This window comes from Drosophila erecta, unplaced genomic scaffold, assembly GCF_003286155.1.
Source record: "Drosophila erecta strain 14021-0224.00,06,07 unplaced genomic scaffold, DereRS2 tig00000092-arrow-pilon, whole genome shotgun sequence".
In the NCBI taxonomy this organism is placed as follows: Eukaryota; Metazoa; Arthropoda; class Insecta; order Diptera; family Drosophilidae; genus Drosophila; species Drosophila erecta.
In genome coordinates, this window is record NW_020825207.1 from 19,577,077 (window position 1) to 19,598,536 (window position 21,460).

General features: G+C 45.7%; 8 protein-coding genes and 1 non-coding gene across 9 annotated transcripts; 4 read left to right on the forward strand and 5 right to left on the reverse strand.

Moving 5' to 3' along the window:
* The first annotated feature begins 112 nt into the window (after window positions 1-112).
* On the forward strand, window positions 113-2,147 carry LOC6548783 (phospholipase D3). Its single transcript, XM_001974026.3, has 3 exons — window positions 113-188; window positions 318-505; window positions 589-2,147. The coding sequence occupies exons 1-3, from the start codon at window positions 161-163 to the stop codon at window positions 1,882-1,884; spliced, it is 1,512 nt and encodes a 503-aa protein (XP_001974062.2). The 5' UTR covers window positions 113-160; the 3' UTR covers window positions 1,885-2,147.
* LOC6548782 (exonuclease mut-7 homolog) lies at window positions 1,963-4,529 on the reverse strand. Its single transcript, XM_001974025.3, has 3 exons — window positions 3,607-4,529; window positions 2,569-3,548; window positions 1,963-2,504 (listed from the first exon to the last, which is right to left on the reverse strand). Exons 1-3 carry the CDS (start codon window positions 4,374-4,376, stop codon window positions 2,377-2,379), a joined length of 1,878 nt encoding a protein of 625 aa, XP_001974061.1. The 5' UTR covers window positions 4,377-4,529; the 3' UTR covers window positions 1,963-2,376.
* A 394-nt stretch (window positions 4,530-4,923) lies between these two features.
* On the forward strand, window positions 4,924-7,419 carry LOC6548781 (nucleolar complex protein 2 homolog). The gene is made up of 2 exons (XM_001974024.3): window positions 4,924-6,040; window positions 6,101-7,419. The coding sequence occupies exons 1-2, from the start codon at window positions 5,024-5,026 to the stop codon at window positions 7,370-7,372; spliced, it is 2,289 nt and encodes a 762-aa protein (XP_001974060.1). The 5' UTR covers window positions 4,924-5,023; the 3' UTR covers window positions 7,373-7,419.
* LOC6548780 (NADH dehydrogenase [ubiquinone] 1 alpha subcomplex assembly factor 2) lies at window positions 7,374-8,000 on the reverse strand. Its single transcript, XM_001974023.3, has one exon. The coding sequence runs from the start codon at window positions 7,885-7,887 to the stop codon at window positions 7,435-7,437; it is 453 nt and encodes a 150-aa protein (XP_001974059.1). The 5' UTR covers window positions 7,888-8,000; the 3' UTR covers window positions 7,374-7,434.
* Window positions 8,001-8,004: 4 nt separating this feature from the next.
* Window positions 8,005-9,721, reverse strand: LOC6548801 (phospholipase D3). Its single transcript, XM_001974022.3, has 2 exons — window positions 8,353-9,721; window positions 8,005-8,296 (listed from the first exon to the last, which is right to left on the reverse strand). The coding sequence occupies exons 1-2, from the start codon at window positions 9,562-9,564 to the stop codon at window positions 8,027-8,029; spliced, it is 1,482 nt and encodes a 493-aa protein (XP_001974058.1). The 5' UTR covers window positions 9,565-9,721; the 3' UTR covers window positions 8,005-8,026.
* Window positions 9,722-10,317: 596 nt separating this feature from the next.
* Window positions 10,318-14,696, forward strand: LOC6548800 (probable aconitate hydratase, mitochondrial). The gene is made up of 4 exons (XM_001974021.3): window positions 10,318-10,545; window positions 11,691-13,328; window positions 13,394-13,897; window positions 13,956-14,696. Exons 1-4 carry the CDS (start codon window positions 10,513-10,515, stop codon window positions 14,142-14,144), a joined length of 2,364 nt encoding a protein of 787 aa, XP_001974057.1. The 5' UTR covers window positions 10,318-10,512; the 3' UTR covers window positions 14,145-14,696.
* A 65-nt stretch (window positions 14,697-14,761) lies between these two features.
* On the forward strand, window positions 14,762-15,651 carry LOC6548799. Its single transcript, XM_026981118.1, has 2 exons — window positions 14,762-15,345; window positions 15,422-15,651. Exons 1-2 carry the CDS (start codon window positions 14,806-14,808, stop codon window positions 15,641-15,643), a joined length of 762 nt encoding a protein of 253 aa, XP_026836919.1. The 5' UTR covers window positions 14,762-14,805; the 3' UTR covers window positions 15,644-15,651.
* Window positions 15,652-15,696: 45 nt separating this feature from the next.
* LOC6548798 (GMP synthase [glutamine-hydrolyzing]) lies at window positions 15,697-21,426 on the reverse strand. The gene is made up of 10 exons (XM_001974019.3): window positions 21,028-21,426; window positions 19,125-19,232; window positions 18,759-19,063; window positions 18,225-18,525; window positions 18,062-18,158; window positions 17,556-17,925; window positions 17,290-17,482; window positions 16,829-17,230; window positions 16,577-16,768; window positions 15,697-16,519 (listed from the first exon to the last, which is right to left on the reverse strand). Exons 2-10 carry the CDS (start codon window positions 19,212-19,214, stop codon window positions 16,418-16,420), a joined length of 2,052 nt encoding a protein of 683 aa, XP_001974055.2. The 5' UTR covers window positions 19,215-19,232; window positions 21,028-21,426; the 3' UTR covers window positions 15,697-16,417.
* On the reverse strand, window positions 18,594-18,730 carry LOC113564366. The gene has a single exon (XR_003407961.1).
* Window positions 21,427-21,460: the final 34 nt, after the last annotated feature.

The following is a 21,460-nucleotide window of genomic DNA, read 5'->3' on the forward strand; positions in this document are numbered from 1 at the left end:
ACGACAACTATTATTTGGCACTTTCAAATTTCAACATTGTGATGCACTATGTTCATTTCAGGTAATTTTATTCATAAAGAAAGAAAAAAGTCAACCCTTTTTCGCCATACAAAAGAACGCAGTGGAGGAATGAAATGTGAGAGTGAACCAATGGAATGAAATGGAGCACACGTTACAGTTCCGATCTGGTTAGTTCTTTACTTATTCCTCTTAGCTAGCGCCTATCAAAGAGGGAGTCGCGAGCTCTATCAATAACCTGCCATATCGATAAGGATAAGCAAACCTTTGTGGCTAATCGCAGGTCTTGCGATTTTTAGACATGCCGGAATACAAGAAGCTTGAGGACCAAGAGCCAGATGTGGAGAATGCCACTAGCACCGTCCAGAACACAGCTCCCGTTCAGGTCGCCGGGGAGGGACAGAGGACTGCGGCTAGTCAGCAGGCGGGACAAATGGTGACGGTGTCATTGTTCATGCTTCTCTTCCTCGGCAGCTCCTACTTCCAGGTACGTACATACATATGTACTTCATATACGATTTCATGCGTATGCATTCGTTTTATTAAAACCACTCATTACCCTTTCTGCAGCCGCGACCACGTCTGCATCAGTACAAAGGGGGCAGGGGTCATGGTCTGCAGGAGAAGTTCGCCTGCAACATACAACTGGTGGAATCCATACCTATTGGACTAACTTATCCCGACGGCAGTCCTCGATTCCTGAGCACCTACGAAGCTTGGCTAAAGTTATTGGAGAGCGCCAAGACTTCACTAGACATAGCTTCCTTCTACTGGACAATGAAGGCGGAGGATACGCCCGGGGTGTCGGATAACAGCACTATGCCGGGCGAGGATGTCTTCGCAAGACTGTTGGCCAACGGAAATGGCGGAAGCAGGTCGCCCAGGATCAAACTTCGCATTGCCCAGAGCGAACCCTCTACTGCGTCACCCAGTTTGAACACAAAGTTGTTAGAAAGTGCTGGTGCTGCTGAAGTTGTGAGCATCTCGTTTCCAAAGTACTTTGGTAGTGGAGTGCTCCACACCAAGCTGTGGGTGGTGGACGACCGGCACTTTTATCTGGGCAGCGCCAATATGGATTGGCGGGCACTGACCCAGGTCAAGGAGATGGGCGTGCTAGTCCAGAACTGTCCAAATCTGGCTCATGATGTGGCCAAGATCTTTGAAGAGTACTGGTACCTAGGCAACAGTGAAAGTTCTCGCATTCCCGACTGGAGCTGGGATTACTCGACCAGCTACAATTTGAAAAACCCCATGCAGCTGAGTGTCAACACAAATACTAGCATGGAGGGCTTCTTATCTAGCTCACCTCCTCCCCTTTCAGCCTATGGCCGAACAAACGACCTGGACGCCATCCTCAACACCATTAACACGGCCATAACTTACGTTAATATTGCGCTTATGGACTACTATCCGCTGATCATTTACGAGAAGAAGCGCTCCTATTGGCCGTTTATCGACGACGCTTTGCGAAAGGCAGCTGTCGAACGGGGCGTGGCTGTGAAGCTCCTTATATCGTGGTGGAAGCACTCCGATCCCAGGGAGGACCGCTTTCTCAGGTCACTGCAGGACTTGGCTTCCAAAGAAGAAAAAATTGATATACAAATTCGTCGATTCATAGTGCCGACTGACGCGAGTCAGGAGAAGATTCCCTTTGGCCGTGTGAATCACAACAAGTATATGGTTACAGATCGAGTGGCTTACATCGGAACTTCCAACTGGAGTGGAGACTACTTTACGGACACCGCTGGCATTGGCCTCGTGCTAGGCGAAACCTTCGAGACCGAGACCACTAATACCGTAAGAAGCGACCTGCGAAATGTTTTCGAGCGAGACTGGAATAGCAAGTACGCCACACCGCTGAAATAATCCCACAATGTCGTTACTTGCTTCCATTTTTTAGTTCGATCCCAATGTTATTTGAAGTATTTTAGCACTCGATAGTGGTTCAATCCTATTCATTGCTTTATTCAGTTTTGATTATGCATGACGGTAAACAATAGGCTCGTTTCACGGCCATAACAGAAAATAAAAATAATACATGTATTTATGAATTGGAATAATGTAAGTATCTAAATTATGGGGATACAGTGAGCATAAAATCATAGCGTAATAAAATTCACTCTTTTATATCCGGCTTGCAGTCACATAGTTTCCTCCTGATTTGTAACGTGTGAACAAACTGCCTGGCTAGGCACTAACCCAGCTGCCTGGCTAGTCACTAAATATATGTTAAATACTCTTTGTAACTACATATAACATTTGGACTTAATTTAAGTTGGGCGAACGCCTTTGTCTTGTCTTCGTGAGAACCGCTATCCCTTAAGAGGTGCATGGATATAACAAGGGTCAGCTCCTCAATCACTTAACATTGGCACCACGCCTGAGAAAGTTATTGCTGGCTATGCTCTTCTCGATAGCCACATGTATAGAGGAAACGCGTGCAATGAGCGTGTTGTAGATCAGCAGCAAACATCGCGCATCCATGGCTGGAAAGTAGAAAATTAGTCTTGCCAAAAATGCTAAAATCTGGGGAGCCCATCCCTGACTCACCGGCGTAAAGAATCTGCTCGCGACGCAGCGGTCGATTGGCCCAGTTTGAACACTGGTTTGATTTGTTCAGTTTCTTGCCAAGGCATGCCAATGAGAGATCCGTGAGGGCGTCTCCTGCCCGGTTAACATTGCCGAAGGGAAGCTCAACGCCGAAGCGCTGCTTTTTTAACTCCAGCCAGAGGCTACGAAGGTCCAAGTAGTGGTGAGGCATTTGAAGGCGCAGTTGCAGGGGCAATGAGCGCTGCAATACACTGAGATCACTGACCATAGAGAAGCCCACCTTACGGATGTTCACGTTGTTGAAGATATTCGCGCCCAGCAAGCGCCAGTGTTCGGAGCGTAGGCTCTCCCTGGCCAGGCAGTCAATTAGATAGACATTGTGGCCGGTGGCGATCTGTAGCACGCACAGCTGATTTTCTCCGCACACGCTCTGCATCCATTCAGAGTCCAGGTATATGACGTACTCCTGCTGCAGATGGTATAACATGCGATCGAACTGTTCAGCCTTGTCCACGATGATAAGGCACTCATCAGGCAGGTCCATGGTCAGGTACATATCACATCTACTCGCGGCGCAACGGTCCTCGCCTGGAGATTCCCAGCCTGACGCTTTTCCATCGCCATTTCGCAAGACCTGCGTCTTGATCTCCAGCGGACAATCTTTCGGATCAAGATTAAACTCATTGTACCAATAGATGGCCTCAGAGTGAGCTCCAGCTGACGCCATATACATTACGAAGTCCGTGCGCAACGCGTAGTCATAGGCATGGACGCTCACCAACTCCCGGAAACTGGCCAGATTAATGCGCGCCTTCTCGTACTCGCGGTAAAGGTAATGCAAATAGCTGCACGTTTTAGTGAACTTATAGTTGGGCGTGACGGCGTCGTCGAAACCATACTTCTTGGCCAGTCGCGCCACAATCTTGGCAATAGGCCGATAGCTAAGCACCTGATGAGAGATTTTTATATTCTTGTACCGGCTGCAGATGAAGACCATAGAATTAGCTCAATTTCAAGACCAGTTTTTCATATACTTACTAGAGGAGATGCTCGCAGAGCTCTATGACCTGTTTTTCCTTGTGCAGCAACGAATCCAAGAACTTGACAAAGGGCAGCCGCTGCTGTGTGGCATGGTCCAAATACTCCTCGGCCAGTGGTAGTTTCTCGATTGCAATCAGCGGGAAGGCCAGTTCCATCATGTCGAACTCGTGCGTCAACTGCAGACCGATGGACCACTGGGTGACCTCTTTGTACAGCCCGTTGTCCAGGAGTTCGCGTAACTTGGGGAGCAGTAGGTCGCGGATCTGGCCAAGACTATAGGCATGGATCACTGCATTGTTGAGGGCCAGCAAGCCGGAGGTCTTGACAAAGTTAAAGGCTATCATGCTGGTGTTGGGATCACAACCCTCGCCAAGATGCGGAAAATCCTTGTGAAGCTTGCATACCGTGTCCAGTACGAAATGTGACAAGCTCTTCGGCTTGATGTTGCTGCTGTCGGGGCAGTTGGCGAAGATCTTTAAGGCCAGCAGTAGAGGATCCTGATGGCCCATTAAAGCCTTTCCGAATTCCTGGTGCAGATGCGGCGACTTCTTCTTGCTATACATGTTCCACATCTCCCGGAAAAGCTTGAAAAACTCTTCCGCCTTCGCGTCCAAAGTAGCGTCAAAGTTAGAGCCGTCGATTCCAGCACCTGTCGTGATGTCCTCCAAGCGCTTGATCTTCAGGTTGGTCATTAGGTTCTCCATCTCCTCCTCGTCCGACTCCATGCCGGCGGGTATTGCGTTGCACATGTGGCTCTTGAGTGCCATTTTCCACGGATTCCCGTGCGACTGCTAAGCGAAGCAAGTGCAATTGCCAATGGAGGTGATGAAACATCGAAGGAAACATCGATTTGGAAAAAATCGAAAAACATCGATGTTTCAGCGTTCACCTGCGACTTATGTACCTAGTCGCCCACAACAACAAAACGGCTAGAAGTTCTGGATATTTGACGGATTTTCCGCTTATTTTTTTAAGAGCAAGAGTTGATTGTGTTCGTTATTGGTATATACAAACATATTTGTAAATACAGGATTTTTATCTGCATTGTAGCTATGCGAATATATATAAAACATATGCGAATTACGAACAATGTACTTTAAATTTAATATCGAAATGTATTTATTTGTATAAAGCTAACTCAGGATTGAAATCTAAAGCAAGAGCACTAGCATAAATCATAAATATTTCTGTCATTTATTTAATTTATTGCTTATAAAATCCAGCGTAAATATCGTCAAGCTAATAGTTCGACTTTTAATGAAATTGTTAAAGCTTGCTTATATTTTGGTTTATTTTTTAGCTGCATTTAAGTTGTAATTTTCCAACCCCATGGCAACACTGACCACAATTCGGCAACGTGGCAACCTTGTTGAACGGCACACGTGCATTTTTGTTTTAGTTTGCACGTTGAAAAATGAAGCTGGCTACGAAAAAAGTTAAGACCCTGGGCAAATCCAAGCCTGTATTAAACAAAAAGAAGAACGCCAAGGATACCCTCAGGAAGGCGAAACCCCAAACATCCTCTGCATCGAAAGGTATCACTAAAACCCCGAAGCAGAAAGTCGCCCAGCCGGTGAACAATGAGAAGCCCACAAAGAAGGGAGCCAAAAGGTCCCATAAGGAGGAACTTGAGGGACTAAAAGATATAGACCCAGAGTTTTACGACTTCTTGAAAAAGAATGATAAAAAGCTGCTGGACTTTAATCTTCTGGACACAGATGAGGATGATGACGAGGAGGAGGAAGACAAGGCAAACACAGCGACTAAAAGTAAAGACGAAGAGGATGACGAAGAGAAGTACCACAAACCCAGCGAAGATTTGGAGGTGGCCAGCGATGAAAGTGACTTTGAGAACGAGGAAGATGATGATGAGGCACTTGGAGGTACCCAAAAGATCACCCTCAACCTGTTGCATCAGTGGGAACAGCAATTGGGCCAGGCTAACGTATCCATTGACATTGTCCGCAAGGTTATCCAGGCTTTTAATTCAGCCCTGGCCAGCATCTCTGCCGACGGAGCGGACGGAGGAGAGAATCAGCCTAATGCTGCCGCGTTTAAGGTAGTGGGGGCAGCCGCATTTAATGGAGTAATTCAGCTCTGCGTAATCCACCTGCAACCCGCCATTATTCGATTGCTGGGTGTTAGACCCAACAGCAGCCTACCGTTGCACAAGCACAAAAAGTGGGTCAAGGTGCGCGGCTGTTTGCGTTACTACCTCACGGATTTGATTCGTCTGGTGGAGCAGGTGTCTAGTCCAAATATCTTGGGCGTGTTGCTGAAACATCTGCATCAAATGGCCGGCATGGTGGTCCCCTTTTCGGCACTTGGAAAGACCATATTAAAGCGCCTGGTTGTCTTATGGGCCACTGGAGATGAAACAGTTAGAGTTCTGGCCTTCCTCTGCATTCTGAAGATAACCAGAAAACAGCAGGTAAATATTTTGAACTAACTAATTTTTGTATCTTCATGCTAAAGCCAATAAATCTTGTAGGCAACCATGCTGAACCACGTTCTTAAAGCCATGTACCTGGCCTATGTACGCAATTCCAAGTTTGTGTCTCCAAACACTTTACCAGGAATCAACTTTATGCGCCGCTCTCTGGTGGAGATGTTCGCGTTGGATTTAAACGTCAGCTATCAACATGCCTTCCTATACATCCGTCAGTTGGCCATTCACCTGCGAAACGCAGTGATCCTGAAGAAAAAGGACAGTTTCCAAGCGGTTTACAACTGGCAATTCATTAACTCGCTGCGCTTGTGGGCGGATCTCCTAGGAGCAAGTGCGAATAAACCACAGCTGCAGCCTCTGATATACCCCCTTGTTACCATTGCCACCGGAGTGATTCGACTGATACCCACCGCTCAGTACTTCCCATTGCGATTCCACTGTCTTCAGACCCTCATTTCACTGGCCAAAGAGACGAACACATATGTGCCGGTGCTTCCACTCATTGTAGAGGTTTTAAAGAGCAACACCTTTAACCGCAAGCACTCGGCGGTATCCATGAAGCCACTGCAGTTTACCTGCGTCCTTCGACTTAACAAAGGGCAGTTGGCAGAAAATGGCTTCCGTGATGAAGTGATCGAACAGGTGTGTGGGCTTTTGTTGGAATATCTCGCTCATGAGTCCGCCTCACTGGCCTTTAGCGATTTGGTGGTGCCCACTGTCATGGCCATCAAAACGTACCTTAAGGATTGTAGGAATGCCAATTATGCTCGAAAACTCAAACAGCTGCTTGAGAAGATTCAGGAGAGCGGCCGCTTTATAGAGCAGCAACGTGGCAAGAGCAGCGTCAACTTTGACATAAAGGATGCCCAGGCGGTCACGGCTTGGGAGCAGCAACTCCGTCTTAAGCGCACTCCACTTGACGTCTACTATACCAGCTGGCTGAAGACACACGAGACCAAGAAGCGACGACAGGCGGCGCAGACGGATGAAATCAATGCGGACTATGATGTGCCCAAGCTAAAGAGACCACCGACTAAAACGGGAGTACCAGTGAGGAATGAAAACGGCGAGGTAGAACTCTTCCCCTCGGACTCGGAAGATGAAGGCGATGATGGCCTGCATTTGGGATCGGATGATGACGATGAGGATGTACAGGATGGGGAGGAAGTGGAAGTTGAGCAGCCCAAAGCCAAAAAAGCGAAGAAGGAGAAGCCCGAGAAACAGAAACCCCGGCTGGCAACAGTGGAAGATGAATACGATGAGGCGGGTGGAGCCGTGGATATTGTTAAGGACTTAGATTTGAACGAATGGTAGAACATTTAAGATCAATTTAACTATATTTACACATTAAATTAAAAGGAAACCCAATAATAGAGTTACTTCTCCGGTGGCTCTTTGCCAGGAATAAACTCATACTCCTTGTATTTCGGAAAGGTTCCAATGGTTGGTCCGTCCACCTGCTTGGGCAGTGCCTTGTCATCCTTGCCCTTCGCATATGTCGCTTCCAGTTCGGCGGCGTTGCGTTTCTTCATGTCCATAATCTGAAGATTTTTCACCAGCTCCTCGCGGGTGGGTGGCTCTTCCCGGCGACCTCGTAGCCACGCCTCCCATTCAGCGGTCAGCTCCTGGTCAAAGGCTTCCTTATCCGCTGGCTCGAACCAACGGGAAGGCTTCCTCTTCCCAATCGAAGGATTAGCAGGAATTTCGTAGTACTTATTCCCGAAATAGTCCTCTCCAATGTAATCCCCACGAAACTGACGCGGCCGCAGGGATTTCCAGAAGTTCTTGAAGATGATGCCGATTACATCGCGCGTCGGCTTGTTGGCCATGCTTAAATGTAGCTTTATCTTAACTCGAGAGTGGAGGAACTTAAATTTATTTTAGGTTTTGAGGTTAGATCTGACGTTTGTTATGACATGAACAGCTGATGGCGGTGTTGCAAAATGCCGGCGGGTTTAAAGGCGCAATTCAAATTCGCAAAATTGGTTTTAGTGGCAGGGCATAGGGACTAAACCAATCTCGTAGAAAAATGGCCATTAAATCTGTACGGAGACTATTATTGTTGTAGTCCATATCCTGGAGGACTAATCCAATGCCAGCTGAGTAGGTAAAATGCTCTCCCGATAAGCTGGAGGTGCCAATAAAGGCAACACTATCGGTGACTAAGTACGAGTTGCAGCTAACCCTTCCGCCGGAAATCCTCTCCAGTTCATCTGTAGTGGGCACAACAAATCGTCGCTGGAAGAGCAAAGCATTTGTTCAAAACCCGCCAGTACTTTGTATAAGCCCATTACCATTTGTATGTCCACTTCCTCCGTCATTTTGTTCAGCGCTTGCAGGGACCTCAAGAAGTGATCCTCACTGGGATCGGAATACTTCCACCACGAAATAAGCACCTTAATGGCCACACCCCTTTCCAAGGCAGCTCTACGCAGGGCATTGTCTATCACCGGCCAGTATTCCAATTTGTTACTGCGCCTTAACCGAGGAGAATATTCCATTAAGGAAAGGTGTATAACCTCAGTTGCCTTGTCTATAGCATCTAAAATGGCATCTAGCTCTCGGGTCCTTCCAGTGGCTATCAACTCAGGTGGCGAGCTGGATAAATAAGCTCTCATTGTATGTTTTTTGTTGATGTTTAGCAAAAGGGGTCTTCTTTGATTGATGTGCGTGTGGTACATCCACGGCCAGTTCTCTGGTACTTCATTGTTGCCTAGGTACCAATAGGTCTGGAAGATCTTGCCCAGATCTTGAGCAAGATGAGGACAATTCCTGGCCAGCACACCTAGTTCCTTGCGTTGTGTGAGCGATCGCCAGTCCATGCTGGCTGTGCCCAGGTAGAAGTGCTCCCCGTCCACTAGCCAGAGTTTTGAGTGCAGATCATTTATGCCCACTACATCGGCTGCTCCGTAGTTAGCCAAAATACGGGCATCAGCATGCCACAGGCTATCCTGGCTGCGATTAACCACAATCCGCATGCGCAGCTTGGGTCTGCCGGCATCTCCATTCGACAGTAGCTGTTGAAAGAGTTGATCTCCAGGCCCGGTGCTGCTGTCGTTGGCGTCCAAGCCGCGCAGTGTCCATTGCGGAGAAACGATGTCCAGCGAGGTCTTGGCCCTGCCTAGTAAAAGCTGCCAGGACTCAAAGGTGCTCCTCAGTTGGGGGTGGCTTTGCCATTGGCTGTAGTTCAACCCCAAAGGCAAGCTCTCCACCAGTTCGAGTTGGCATGGTAACGGCTTCTCCACCGGAACAGGGCTGTTTCCGTTCTCATTTCGATGATAGGTCTCCCAAGGCAACAGAAGCACAATCATCACCAGAACGAAGAGTATAAACACTGGTATGATGTAGCCGTGATTGCAGGAACAAATTTTCCGCTCATCCCGAAGCCGAAAACCGCAGTTGGGACGTCGGCAACAGGAGGTGGTTAAAGGAGTTGGCTCTTCCGGTTCTCTGGGTACTGGCTGGTACTCCCCGGGTATCTCGTGCACTACGCGACGTTCTGACATGGCAAGGGGATCAGGACTAATGCTGACTGGACATTGTCAAACATTTTGCCGAGCCTACTTATTATTCGGGCAGTTGTGGGAAAGTATCGCCCGCCCACGCAAGCAAATGGGCAGTGTTGGGCAGCAATGCGGCGTTCGTCTGCGCTGACGGCTAAAAAAAGCTAGAGCCCATAAAAAATATAGGTAATATTAAACGATAAATTCTATAATTTCCGCTTATTTTTTCGCTTATTTATATATATTTTAAATATTTTCTAGTGATTTTCTTTGTCTCAAGGTTCTGTTTTCCCTTGGGTTCTTTTTTGTGATTCTGTTTTCACTCGGTGCGGGATATCGAACGATTATATGTACGTACTTCACCAAAATAATGGTTGATTTTGATGCACTTTTCAAAATCTTTTTTTTTTTATGGTCGACAAAATGATAAATATAAGCAAATTATCATATATATTTAATCAATCCCCCAACTCAGAAAAAAGGGCTTGTCGTCAGTACAGTAAATTTTTTCTGCATTTTCTTTTATATGAATAAGAAACTTGCTTCAGTGTACCTGGTAATTAAATTTTCATAAGATAAATAAATGTGCAACTTATTTAGTTCTTTTTTTTTATTTATAAAGCGACGAATCCGTACAGGCAGTACTAGTACCATAACATTGCAATTAAACATATAAATAATATAACCAAACCTCTCACTATTCAGTTCTGAACTGATAAACTTGCTATGCACTTGTGTACCTAACGAGCCAGACTCGGCGGGAAACTAGCCGGCGGGAAATCGCTGACGCGTATGCTGGACGCCTGCAAACACTGGTCGCTGTGGTAAAGAAGTTAGTCTGTCTTGAAATCTTCCGGCTGAGAGGGCTGAAAATTTTGACGGCTTCAAGCTTCCGCTGCAGTATCAATTTCGTCGGGTTTATTTCGAGTATCGCTTAATCAGGACGCGACCATGGCTGCGAGATTGATGAGCGCCCAGGCACAGGTAGGTTCTAGCGCGGAGCCTGTGCCTCCATTCGACCCAAAATATAACCACGCACATATATACGTTTACGTATAGAATCTATGAATGGAACGCCGAAATTCAAAGCTGCGATAAAGACAACTGGAAAAAGCGCTGCGCGAAATTTTGCTAAAAATCGTTGCCAATATTTTACACAGCCAGCAGGATGTGGGCAGCGAAAAATAGCAAAATTTTCGCACAGCGTTTTCTAACCTAAAAACGTAAATTCGAAGTGGTTAGGTAACCGAGTTCGTAGTGTTTGTGATTCTACAGTCCCTGCATCCAAAATACGTACATAGATGGAATATACACAGCAGTGTACCATGCGGAATCGGTAGCCCCAGAAATAAACAGCGATTCGCGGTGGTTCCACGGTTTTTGCATTTACATAATCGCCAGGGCCCAGTTATTTAACCAGGAGGCAAAGACCCTCTAGAACATACATATATCTTCGGGCGGAGGACCGTCTTATCTGTGACAGGTTTACTTACACTTTGATAATGCCCGCACTAAATATAGTATCACGCGCGTTGGAGGAGCTTCGCCCTTCAAGTGGGGGTTTTCCAGGCCAGCTGCGAGAAAGGCTTCACTGCACTGTGCGAATAAGTTAACGACCTATTTGACGTAATTGTCATTGCAATTGTTGCGCTTTGTTCGCATGTACATACATACGTTTGTGTCACGTGGTTCATTTTTAAATTGTTAAACAATGTTAAAGGGTTTGTTTCAAGCTTTCATGCTGACGCATTCATCACGGTCACAGTGATGCTAATAACATTTATACATATATAGAAAACACATACATACATATCTTTAGAATAAGTCCCAAAATTATTAATATTTTATCAGAATAGCTGTGGCTATTATCAAATTTTCCCAATAAATTTTTAATAACATCACTGCCTGTTGAGATTTGCACATTTCTTGATAAAGGTATCAATCTAATTAAAGTGGCGAGGCCTCCTGACATGATTATCAAGTGTTTATTAAGCTACCAATCAAATCTAACAGAGTGCGGGCTCCAAATAAACTAGAGAATGACATTGTGCTAATTACTCGATCTTGATTGCTTAATGTAACACTTCAACATATATATTTAACGTTTCGTCTTCTTATCTGCTTTCCAGGTGTGCCGACTGGGCAAGCATGTTGCATCCGAAGCCAGTGCGGTGCGCCAGTTCCACGCCTCCTGCTACACCGCCTCCAAGGTGGCTCTGTCGAAGTTCGACTCGGACGTCTACCTGCCGTACGAGAAGCTGAACAAGCGCCTGGAAGTGGTGCGTGGGCGCTTGAACCGCCCACTGACTCTTTCTGAGAAGGTTCTGTACTCGCATTTGGACGATCCCGAAAACCAGGACATCGTGCGCGGCACTTCGTACCTGCGCCTTCGTCCCGATCGCGTGGCCATGCAAGACGCCACCGCCCAGATGGCTCTGCTGCAGTTTATCTCCTCCGGATTGAAAAAGGTGGCTGTGCCCTCCACTGTTCACTGTGATCATTTAATTGAGGCCCAGATTGGTGGACCCAAGGATTTGGCCCGTGCCAAGGATCTGAACAAGGAAGTATACGATTTTTTGGCCAGCACCTGTGCCAAGTACGGATTGGGCTTCTGGAAGCCAGGCAGCGGTATCATCCATCAGATCATTCTGGAGAACTACGCTTTCCCCGGCCTGCTGATGATCGGTACTGACTCACACACCCCCAACGGTGGCGGTTTGGGTGGCCTGTGCATTGGCGTTGGTGGTGCTGATGCCGTCGATGTGATGGCCGACATTCCCTGGGAGCTGAAGTGCCCCAAAGTGATTGGTGTCAATTTGACTGGCAAGATCAGCGGCTGGACCTCGCCCAAGGATGTTATCCTGAAGGTCGCCGATATCCTGACCGTCAAGGGAGGCACCGGTGCCATCATTGAGTATCACGGCAAGGGTGTTGACTCCATCTCTTGTACAGGCATGGCTACCATCTGCAACATGGGTGCTGAGATCGGAGCTACCACCTCTCTGTTCCCCTTCAACCAGCGCATGGCTGATTACCTGAAATCGACCGGTCGTGCTGGCATCGCCTCCGAAGCCCAGAAGTTCCAGGGCAAGGTTCTGTCCGCTGACAAGAACTGCGAGTACGATGAGCTGATTGAAATCAACCTAGACACCCTGGAGCCCCATGTTAATGGACCATTCACTCCCGATCTGGGCCATCCCATCAGCAAGCTGGGCGAGAACTCGAAAAAGAACGGTTATCCTATGGACATCCGTGTAGGTCTTATTGGTTCTTGCACCAACTCTTCGTACGAGGACATGGGTCGCTGCGCCAGCATCGCCAAGGATGCCATGAGCCATGGCCTTAAGTCGAAGATCCCCTTCAACGTGACTCCTGGATCTGAGCAGATCCGTGCCACCATCGAGCGCGACGGCATCTCTGAGGTGTTCGACAAGTTCGGCGGCACCGTTCTGGCCAACGCTTGCGGTCCCTGCATTGGACAGTGGGATCGTCAGGACGTTAAGAAGGGCGACAAGAACACCATTGTCACCTCCTACAACCGAAACTTTACTGGCAGGAACGACGCCAACCCGGCCACCCATTGTTTTGTCACTAGTCCCGAGTTGGTCACCGCGCTGTCCATCGCCGGTCGTCTGGATTTCAACCCACTGACCGACGAGCTCACTGCTGCTGATGGCAAGAAGTTTAAGCTCAAGGCTCCCTTTGGCGACGAGCTACCCGCCAAGGGCTTCGACCCCGGACAGGACACATACACTGCTCCCCCACCCGTAAGTGCACTTATTTCCTAAACTGATTAAAAGTTTTGTTAAATATCATTATGGGAATCCCACAGAGCGGCGAGAATGTCAAGGTGGCTGTCGATCCTAAGTCGACGCGTCTGCAGCTGCTGGAGCCCTTTGACAAGTGGAACGGCAAGGATTTGACCGATCTGACTGTGCTGATCAAGGTTAAGGGAAAGTGCACCACTGATCACATCTCCGCTGCCGGACCCTGGCTGAAGTACCGTGGCCATTTGGACAACATCTCCAACAACATGTTTATCGGTGCCACCAACTACGAAAACAACGAGATGAACAACATCAAGAACCAGCGCAACGGTAGCTGGGGCGGAGTTCCCGATGTTGCCCGCGACTACAAGGCCAACGGCATCAAGTGGGTGGCCGTCGGCGATGAGAACTACGGCGAGGGTTCGTCCCGCGAGCATGCCGCTTTGGAGCCCCGTCACCTTGGTGGTCGTGCCATCATCGTCAAGTCCTTCGCCCGTATCCACGAGACCAACTTGAAGAAACAGGGTCTGCTGCCACTCACCTTCGCCAATCCTGCTGATTACGATAAGGTTTGCGACTCTTGTGTTTGGTGTCTAAAGTTTTCATCTTTAATTTATACTCCAACAGATCCAGCCCACGAGCAAAATCTCCCTGCTAAACCTGAACTCCCTGGCGCCTGGAAAGCCCGTTGAGTGCGAAATCAAGAACGGAGACAAGGTCGACAAGATTACGCTCAACCACACCCTGAACGACCTGCAGATCGGCTGGTTCAAGGCCGGCAGCGCACTTAACCGCATGAAGGAGCTGGCCCAGTAAATGGCCCTGGATCTTCTTAATACACCCAGTCCAGAAGCCTGATCCCAACCCTCTCCGTGTAGGTGAACACACTCAAACTCACAACGGAAGCAATCGAGTTATGGTATTGTTATTCAATTTTTTTCAAATTGTTTATATTTTGAGTATATCGAGTGTGCTGTTTTAAAAGTGAATTATGTAACCGAACGATAGCGAGAAATTGTAAGAGTTTTATATATATAATTATACACAATTTTATTTTTAATTCTTGCTATGCATGCGTTTCTTTCAATTTTTGTTCTTTTCGAATTTGTCCAAATGCTCTACAGATTGCGTCGACGAAAAAACTGTGCGAATAAAACTCAAGTAATATGTATTAAACCGATTCTTTCATTTAATATTAATAATAATAAACCAAGCTTAACCCAAAAAAGCGGACAATAAATGCCCTCAATACATCCCGTGTCCTATATATTTTCTTCATTTATAACGTAATTGTATCAATTATAAGACGTAAGACACAACCATAAGTTGATCATATTATATAGTGGAGAATAAAGCATAATATCAATAGATACATATGTTTTGGGAAACTACTGAGGCATTAATCACCCTTAGCTTTTGGAAAATATGTCGAATTGTCAATAAAATATAAATTATAAGTAAATCCAATTCTAGGACTATGAAACGCAGATCTCGAAGTAAGACTTCCTTTGCTTCAAGCACGGATTACTATTCTCTCTCGGACAAGCCTTCGTTGGGGAGAAGTCGAGCTCTACTGGCTGCAAAGCTAAAGCGTCAGGAAAAGAGTACAACGTCTAGCACAGGCTCCTCCTATACTGACGCCACTTCTTTGCGAAAGACCCCAATCACCTTCTCACCGAGCCCGAAGTTCATGCAAACCGCCAAGGCTAAATTAAAGTTAATTGCCTTGTATGAGGATCACAAATGCTTGTGGAATCAGTGTAACAAAGATTTCTTCAATTTTGAACTCAAGGACCGAATCTGGGAGGCGATCGCCAATGAAATGAAAGTGGACTCCCCATCTGGGTTTTGGAAACATATGATCCACAAACTTCGCTATAAAGTTGAACTCGGGCGCATCCAAGAGCATGGTGCAAAGTTTTCTGGTGAATCGCCGCAGCCAAAACTTTTTTATTCAGATAAACTTCTGTTTCTAAATCACATGTTTGACCGAGAAGAGGGAAAACCACCAACCATTGTAAGTTTTTAGATCAGGAACAAATCACTTTAGTTTGTCTTCTAAATATTTTTTTAATCCGGCGATGCAACCGCAGCATTCGGGACCTAATCGTGAATCAAATCCATCTAGAAACCTGCGACATATGCAAGAAAAGTCAAGTAAACGTACACCCATTAGAGAAAAGATGGCGTCTCTTGAAAAATTAAGAAACCACCAAAACAGCAAGTTAGTTCTCACCCGCGAAGCGTTTCAAAAAATGCAAAAAATTACTAGTGGAGGCCCCTATTACTTAACAAAAGCAAAGATTAGGCCGTAGGTCTTGGGTTGCAGATGTTTAATATTAAAAAATGCAATGCAAACACATTTAAATCGATTTTTTGCTTTATTACATTTCTCGTATCATAATCGTTTTTGTTTTTCTGGTTTTGCCATTTTTTAAATATATACGTTTTATATAACAGTTCATAATTTTAGCTTACAATATTTTTGTTTCGTATTCTTACAATCTTTTCTTTATGCCTTTTGCCACGAAAACACTTTTCTCTATAGCAAATATACAACTTTCTCAACTTGTTATTTTGCAATTATTTATTATTATGTATATAATATATATATATTTTATGTATATAACTAAAAATGCGTAAATTAATTGTTTTTGTTTGTTACGTGGTTTGTGGGCACATTCCTTTTCTCAAAAGGAACAAAACATGAAAATGTACATAAGTGTTATTGGCAAATAGTTTACCATTTGTTTTAGATCTCGATTCGCTTAATTCCACAGTAACTACACATACGTGTATCATCGATATAATGAACCTGAATTGTTTTTAAATTTCGAAGCGGCAGTTGCAGTTCTGTATTTGCGCCTCATGAATTGCTCGTTTAACGTGTCTCTTTAGAAGGCAGGAGCAGCTGCGATGGGCTCGAAGGCAAGGGTCGATCCATCCACCGTTGGATCTTTATCCCACCTGACCGTCCATTGATTGGCCATTGTCCTCGGCTCGAGCGCCCGCCGCTTATTGGTTGGTTGATTATTTTTTGTCTCATCTACTTCTATGAAATGGCGGTTAAAAGATTTGGTTTGAACGCATCATTCCCACTCGGTGGTGCCCGGCGGCTTGGCTGTCAAGTCGTATAGCACCCTCGAGATTCCATCCAGCTTGGATATATCGCGTACAATTTGATTTAGAACCTGTGAGCAGATCAATTTTTAATATACATTTTTCAGAAAGATTGAACATTGACTCACTTGCAATGGCAGTTGCACGGAACCGGGCTCAGCAGGCACACCAGTCATAAAGTCGTTCGTTATGAACGGACGCAGCACTACCGATCTTCTGCAGGAGGGTGTGCGGTTAATGGGATCGCGGTCAAAGTGCACGGGTATGAGAACAACAGGCATCTGAGAGATTTTCCGGTATAGTCCAGCTTGCATTATAATCTAAAATGGTTATGATTAATACATTTGACTTATTACCTTTGGCAAATCAAATTCACTTACTTCATTAGCAATATCATCCGCTTGCCTTAGCTGCGAAAGAACTACCGTATTCAGTGTGGTGTGCGTAATATCCGTCACAAGGTACTGCACGGGTTCGCCGAAGATGTAGCACACCCTGTTCACGTTGTGCAGTATGCGCGGTATGATTTTGGCGAGGAAGAGAAGGTCCTGCCAGTTGGGCTCCTGGCTCGTGGATAGGCCTACTACGTAGCTGTATGACCGTTTATCACCTTGCACGCCCACGGAGCGGATGGGCAGCAAAGTTGCCTGGATCTGCGAGTTCGCCGAGATACGCATTAGGTCTTTCTGTTCCGCCTCGCTCGTGGCGCCTGTTACGCGGTTGATCAGAGCATGGTTCTTTTGCAGTTTATTCTTGTAGTCTACAATCACGCGGATAATAACCTACAAATAAATAATCTATTTATTAAAAGAACTTTGACAAGTATTTATTGTTAACATGCCTGAGTTTCTGAGTAGTCCTTCTCCATGTATGCCTCCTCGGCGCAGAGGACGCGGATCGCCAAACCAGGACCTGGGAAGGGTTGTCTCTCCACAAGCTCTTGCGGCAGGCCAAGATCATTGCCTAGGTCGCGCACTTCATCCTTATGGAAGTCACAAAGCGGCTCAACCACACGTCCTGCGTTACGAAGCTCTCTGAAGAAATGAATTGAGAAAAAATAAGCTAAGCAGTATAACTTGGTTGGGAGTTTCGCCCATTGGTTATTACCTGATCAGATCCGTGTCATTGTGGTGCGTTTTGATTGTTTCTGCATTCGTGCTCACCATGTTCGAGGCGGACTCGATCAGATCTGGTCGGAGGGTTCCCTGTGCCAACATAACTTCTTCAGGCTTTAGTTTCAGTTCGGCTACTACGTCGTTGGTCACTTTGACGAATATATCACCAATTATCTTGCGTTTCTCCTCCGGATTATAAGTCTGACATAACATAGGCGTTTCCACCACGGAGTACTGTCCGGGCCTCTTGACTTGCGTGGTGCCTTTAAGGAACGTGTAGCCTTCTTTTCGGACGATTAAATCGATGCCAATATCGCGCAGTGAACGCTCTACCTTTTCACTCTCGTTCTTGCGCATGAAACCTAGGAGTAAAGGACAAAATATAAGGTGTATACAATTTAAAATACAAATGATATAAATTCGGCATTTACCGATTATTCATTTTAAATTCTATTCTTATACATGAATAAATTTCGCAAATCTTATCTACTGCCATACCATTATCTACATGCACTGCAATTATCTGATTAGGGTACAAAGCACGGCGGAGCAAAGCTGCACAAACACTCGAATCCACGCCGCCGCTGACCAGCAGCTGTAAGAATGTAGATTCCATTTAAATATTCATGTCTTGATTCAAAATGTAATTTTCCAAACTCACCAACACCTTATTGTTGCCAACTTTCTCGCGGATGTAGCGTATGCACTCATCCTTTCGACTACCCATGGTAAAGTTGGGCGTCAGTTCGCAGATTTCGTACAGGAAGTTCGATAGCATCTGTTTGCCATTGATAGTGAGGTCCACCTCAGGATGGAACTGGACGCCGTAGATGCGGAGTACTTCATTGTAAATGGCTGTCACAATGCGGTTTGTGGACCAGCCACCAATCTTCAGATTCTCGCCCACCCTCTCAACGCTATCGCCGTGGGTTAACAGCACGGACTGTGTGCGACTAAGGCGACTGTGGGAAACGAATTTGTTATGTTATTTAATTACAGATAAGATTGTAATAATTAGGTGTAAAATTGAATATGTTATGCCACGTGTAGATCAGTTTATAAACTGCTCTAAACTAAACTGTTCTTGGCTTTAAAATTGCTATTGCAGCATTGTATCAGCGCTTAGATAAACTCATTTCAGCCTAAGCACTTTCTTGTTGCTGCTTACTCTAGGATTTATTATTTCCAGGCTCACCTAAAGAGCGGGCACGAGGTCTCGATCTCGATATTTTGTTGGCCATCCTCTCGAACATCCTTCTTGAGCACTGTGCCTCCGAACTCTTTGTTGATTAGCTGCATGCCGTAGCAGATGCCCAGCATAGGTATCTTTAGCTTGAACAGATCGGGATCATAGCTGGGCGCATCCTCTGCGTAGACTGAGTTGGGTCCCCCGGAGATGATGATGCCCCGATAGCCATTGTTGCGTATCGTGGATGCTGGCGTGTCCAATGGAAGGATATCCGACTCAACGAGGAGTTCGCGTACCTTACGGTCGATAACCTGCGAAACAATTGGGACAATTTTAGAGAGAGGTTTAAACTACTTTTGGTTTTAAGCTCACTTTGCCGTACTGTGCTCCCGCATCAAGTATAACAATCTTATCGTGCCGCAGGCCGTTCTCCGCTGTGCCCAGAAATATGTTTGAGTTCATTTCTTTATCGTTGCAGCACTGCAAAGAGCAAAAATTTGAGTGTCAGTCAAGTAATCGCAGAAACAAACACCGAATCTCGACTGGCTGGTAAGCTCGCATCTGCGGCTTATTTATACTCCAATTGTGGCTGCAAACGACGCTACAGAAACAAGGCTAAAAGCTGGCTAGGAGGTGGGGAAATAGGTTTTGGATGGGGCAATCGCGGAGATTGAGATTCGGGCAGGTACAAGAGGGCTCACATACCGGCAATATCTTGTGGAGCACTCGCAGAAACATTCAACATGCAGCTGGCCAGGACGTTCTACGATAGACAATAAACATTGGCAAAGATTTTCTTGTCACAGAAAGATGATTTGTGCAATGTGGAAACTCTAATGCGAAATATAAAAGCGAAGAAAAACAAGGCCGAAGAGACGCCTACAAAAAATGACTCGCTGTACATGGCGACGATTGCTTTCTACACCCTTCCTGCGGGTATTATGATTTTGGCCAGATAAACATATGCGTATATAAATAAGCTGATGACTAAATCTAAATAATACCTGTTCATTTTACCATGGTTAGGAATTTAAGACAGAGTGTATTTACAGTCAGCATAAAATCATAGATACCATAGGAAAATGTACTCCAAATGATCATAGTTTGGTTTTATTTAAATAATATAATATAGGTATAATTTTTTTAAACAGACTGAATTTGGATTAACAACGTGAAAAACGAATTTTCGTGCCAGGAGTATATGTCAATGCTGAATACTTCTATATACTAGTAGAGTATCAGAGCATGGAAGTTTACTGTGTCTTTCATTAATAATTTCTACTCTTTAGCAAACTAAATTTAAGATTTATATTGATCTATTCATATGTATTATTTTATTTATTTATTTTACTAATTACGTTTTGAATTTAAAGAAACATTTATCCCACGATTCAACAAAAATACCAGGACCAGGATAAATACATTAAATTAATTGTAAAAATTGCGATTTTCAAGACAAACGGATTTCGTATTGCCAAAGTAATCAGCGATTTAGTATATTATAGAATACGCATTTCGATGCAGTAGGATGAGGATGTGAGGAGGAAACGGAACGTAACGGGATGCGGGAAGCAGTGGGAAGGGCGCCGGCTACTGACCGCCAGATGACAGGCGAAAATGCAAAGAGAGTGACAGCGGAAGCCAGAGAGAGCGAAAGATGGGAGAATAGAAAAGGCAGGTAAACGAAAACAGAGATGCAAAGAGAAATGCACAAGGAGAATGGCAAACAAAAATAAACAACAACAATTCAGGAGACAAATATACAGTAACAAGTTTTCTTGTTTTCCATTTATTTTCTCGTGAAGTATAAACACTGCAGGAGCAAAATGAAAAGCCTCTCCGAAGGTTAGGAGTGCATTAGGTCACTGAAGCGATGCGAAGTCTGTGATGTAAGCCGTGCTCCTCCTTGGGCTCTCTCTTATTTTTGATAACAACATGCAAGAGGTTATCAGAAACGGCACAAACTACAGCAACAACAACCAAGAGGAAGGCCGCGTGGTTGTAATTTAATACATGTGCAGTAAGCACACACACTTACACGTGGAGCCGCTTAAAAGCGGCGCTTATAACCACAAAATGGCCACGGGATAGGTTTGCAAAACATCTACAAAATCGCAAATGGGGGGAACAAAAAGTCGCAAAAAAAAGCAATGGCAAATGCGGTTGAAGCCAATTTGCGAATTTAACGGGCGGGGTGCCGAATTGTGGGCGGAGCAGCGCCGCATGGCGTTTTGGTTGGGATCGGGGATCTTTTTCGCCATATTGGGTGTCTCACCTGCTCGTCGTTTTAGCCTGGCAAACGGTTTTTCCAGGGGCGGGATGTCCGTGGGCAAGGCCGTGGAATACCGTGACAAGCAGCGCAAAACTTTGTCTAAAGACGAAATTCGCGATCCGTTGTTAGCGGTCCCCCGTTTTCCTCCCTCTCACTCACACTCAGCCAAATTTCTTCGGCTGCTGCAGCTTCTTTTCCGCGTATCCACGGCTGCTCGTCACTGCTGGCGAAGAGTTCCCTGTGATTTTCACGGCTGCGTTCAATTGGCCGCTTCTAGGCACTATCCTTTTGACTTTTTTGCAGTTTTTTCGCGAATTAAAGCCGAAAGATGACTTATTGACGAGCGGATGACCATAACTTGGATTTGGGAAAATCCAGCACGCGTGGTATAAGAAAAATACCAGCAGTGAAAGTTTTTGGTATTTATTATATACAA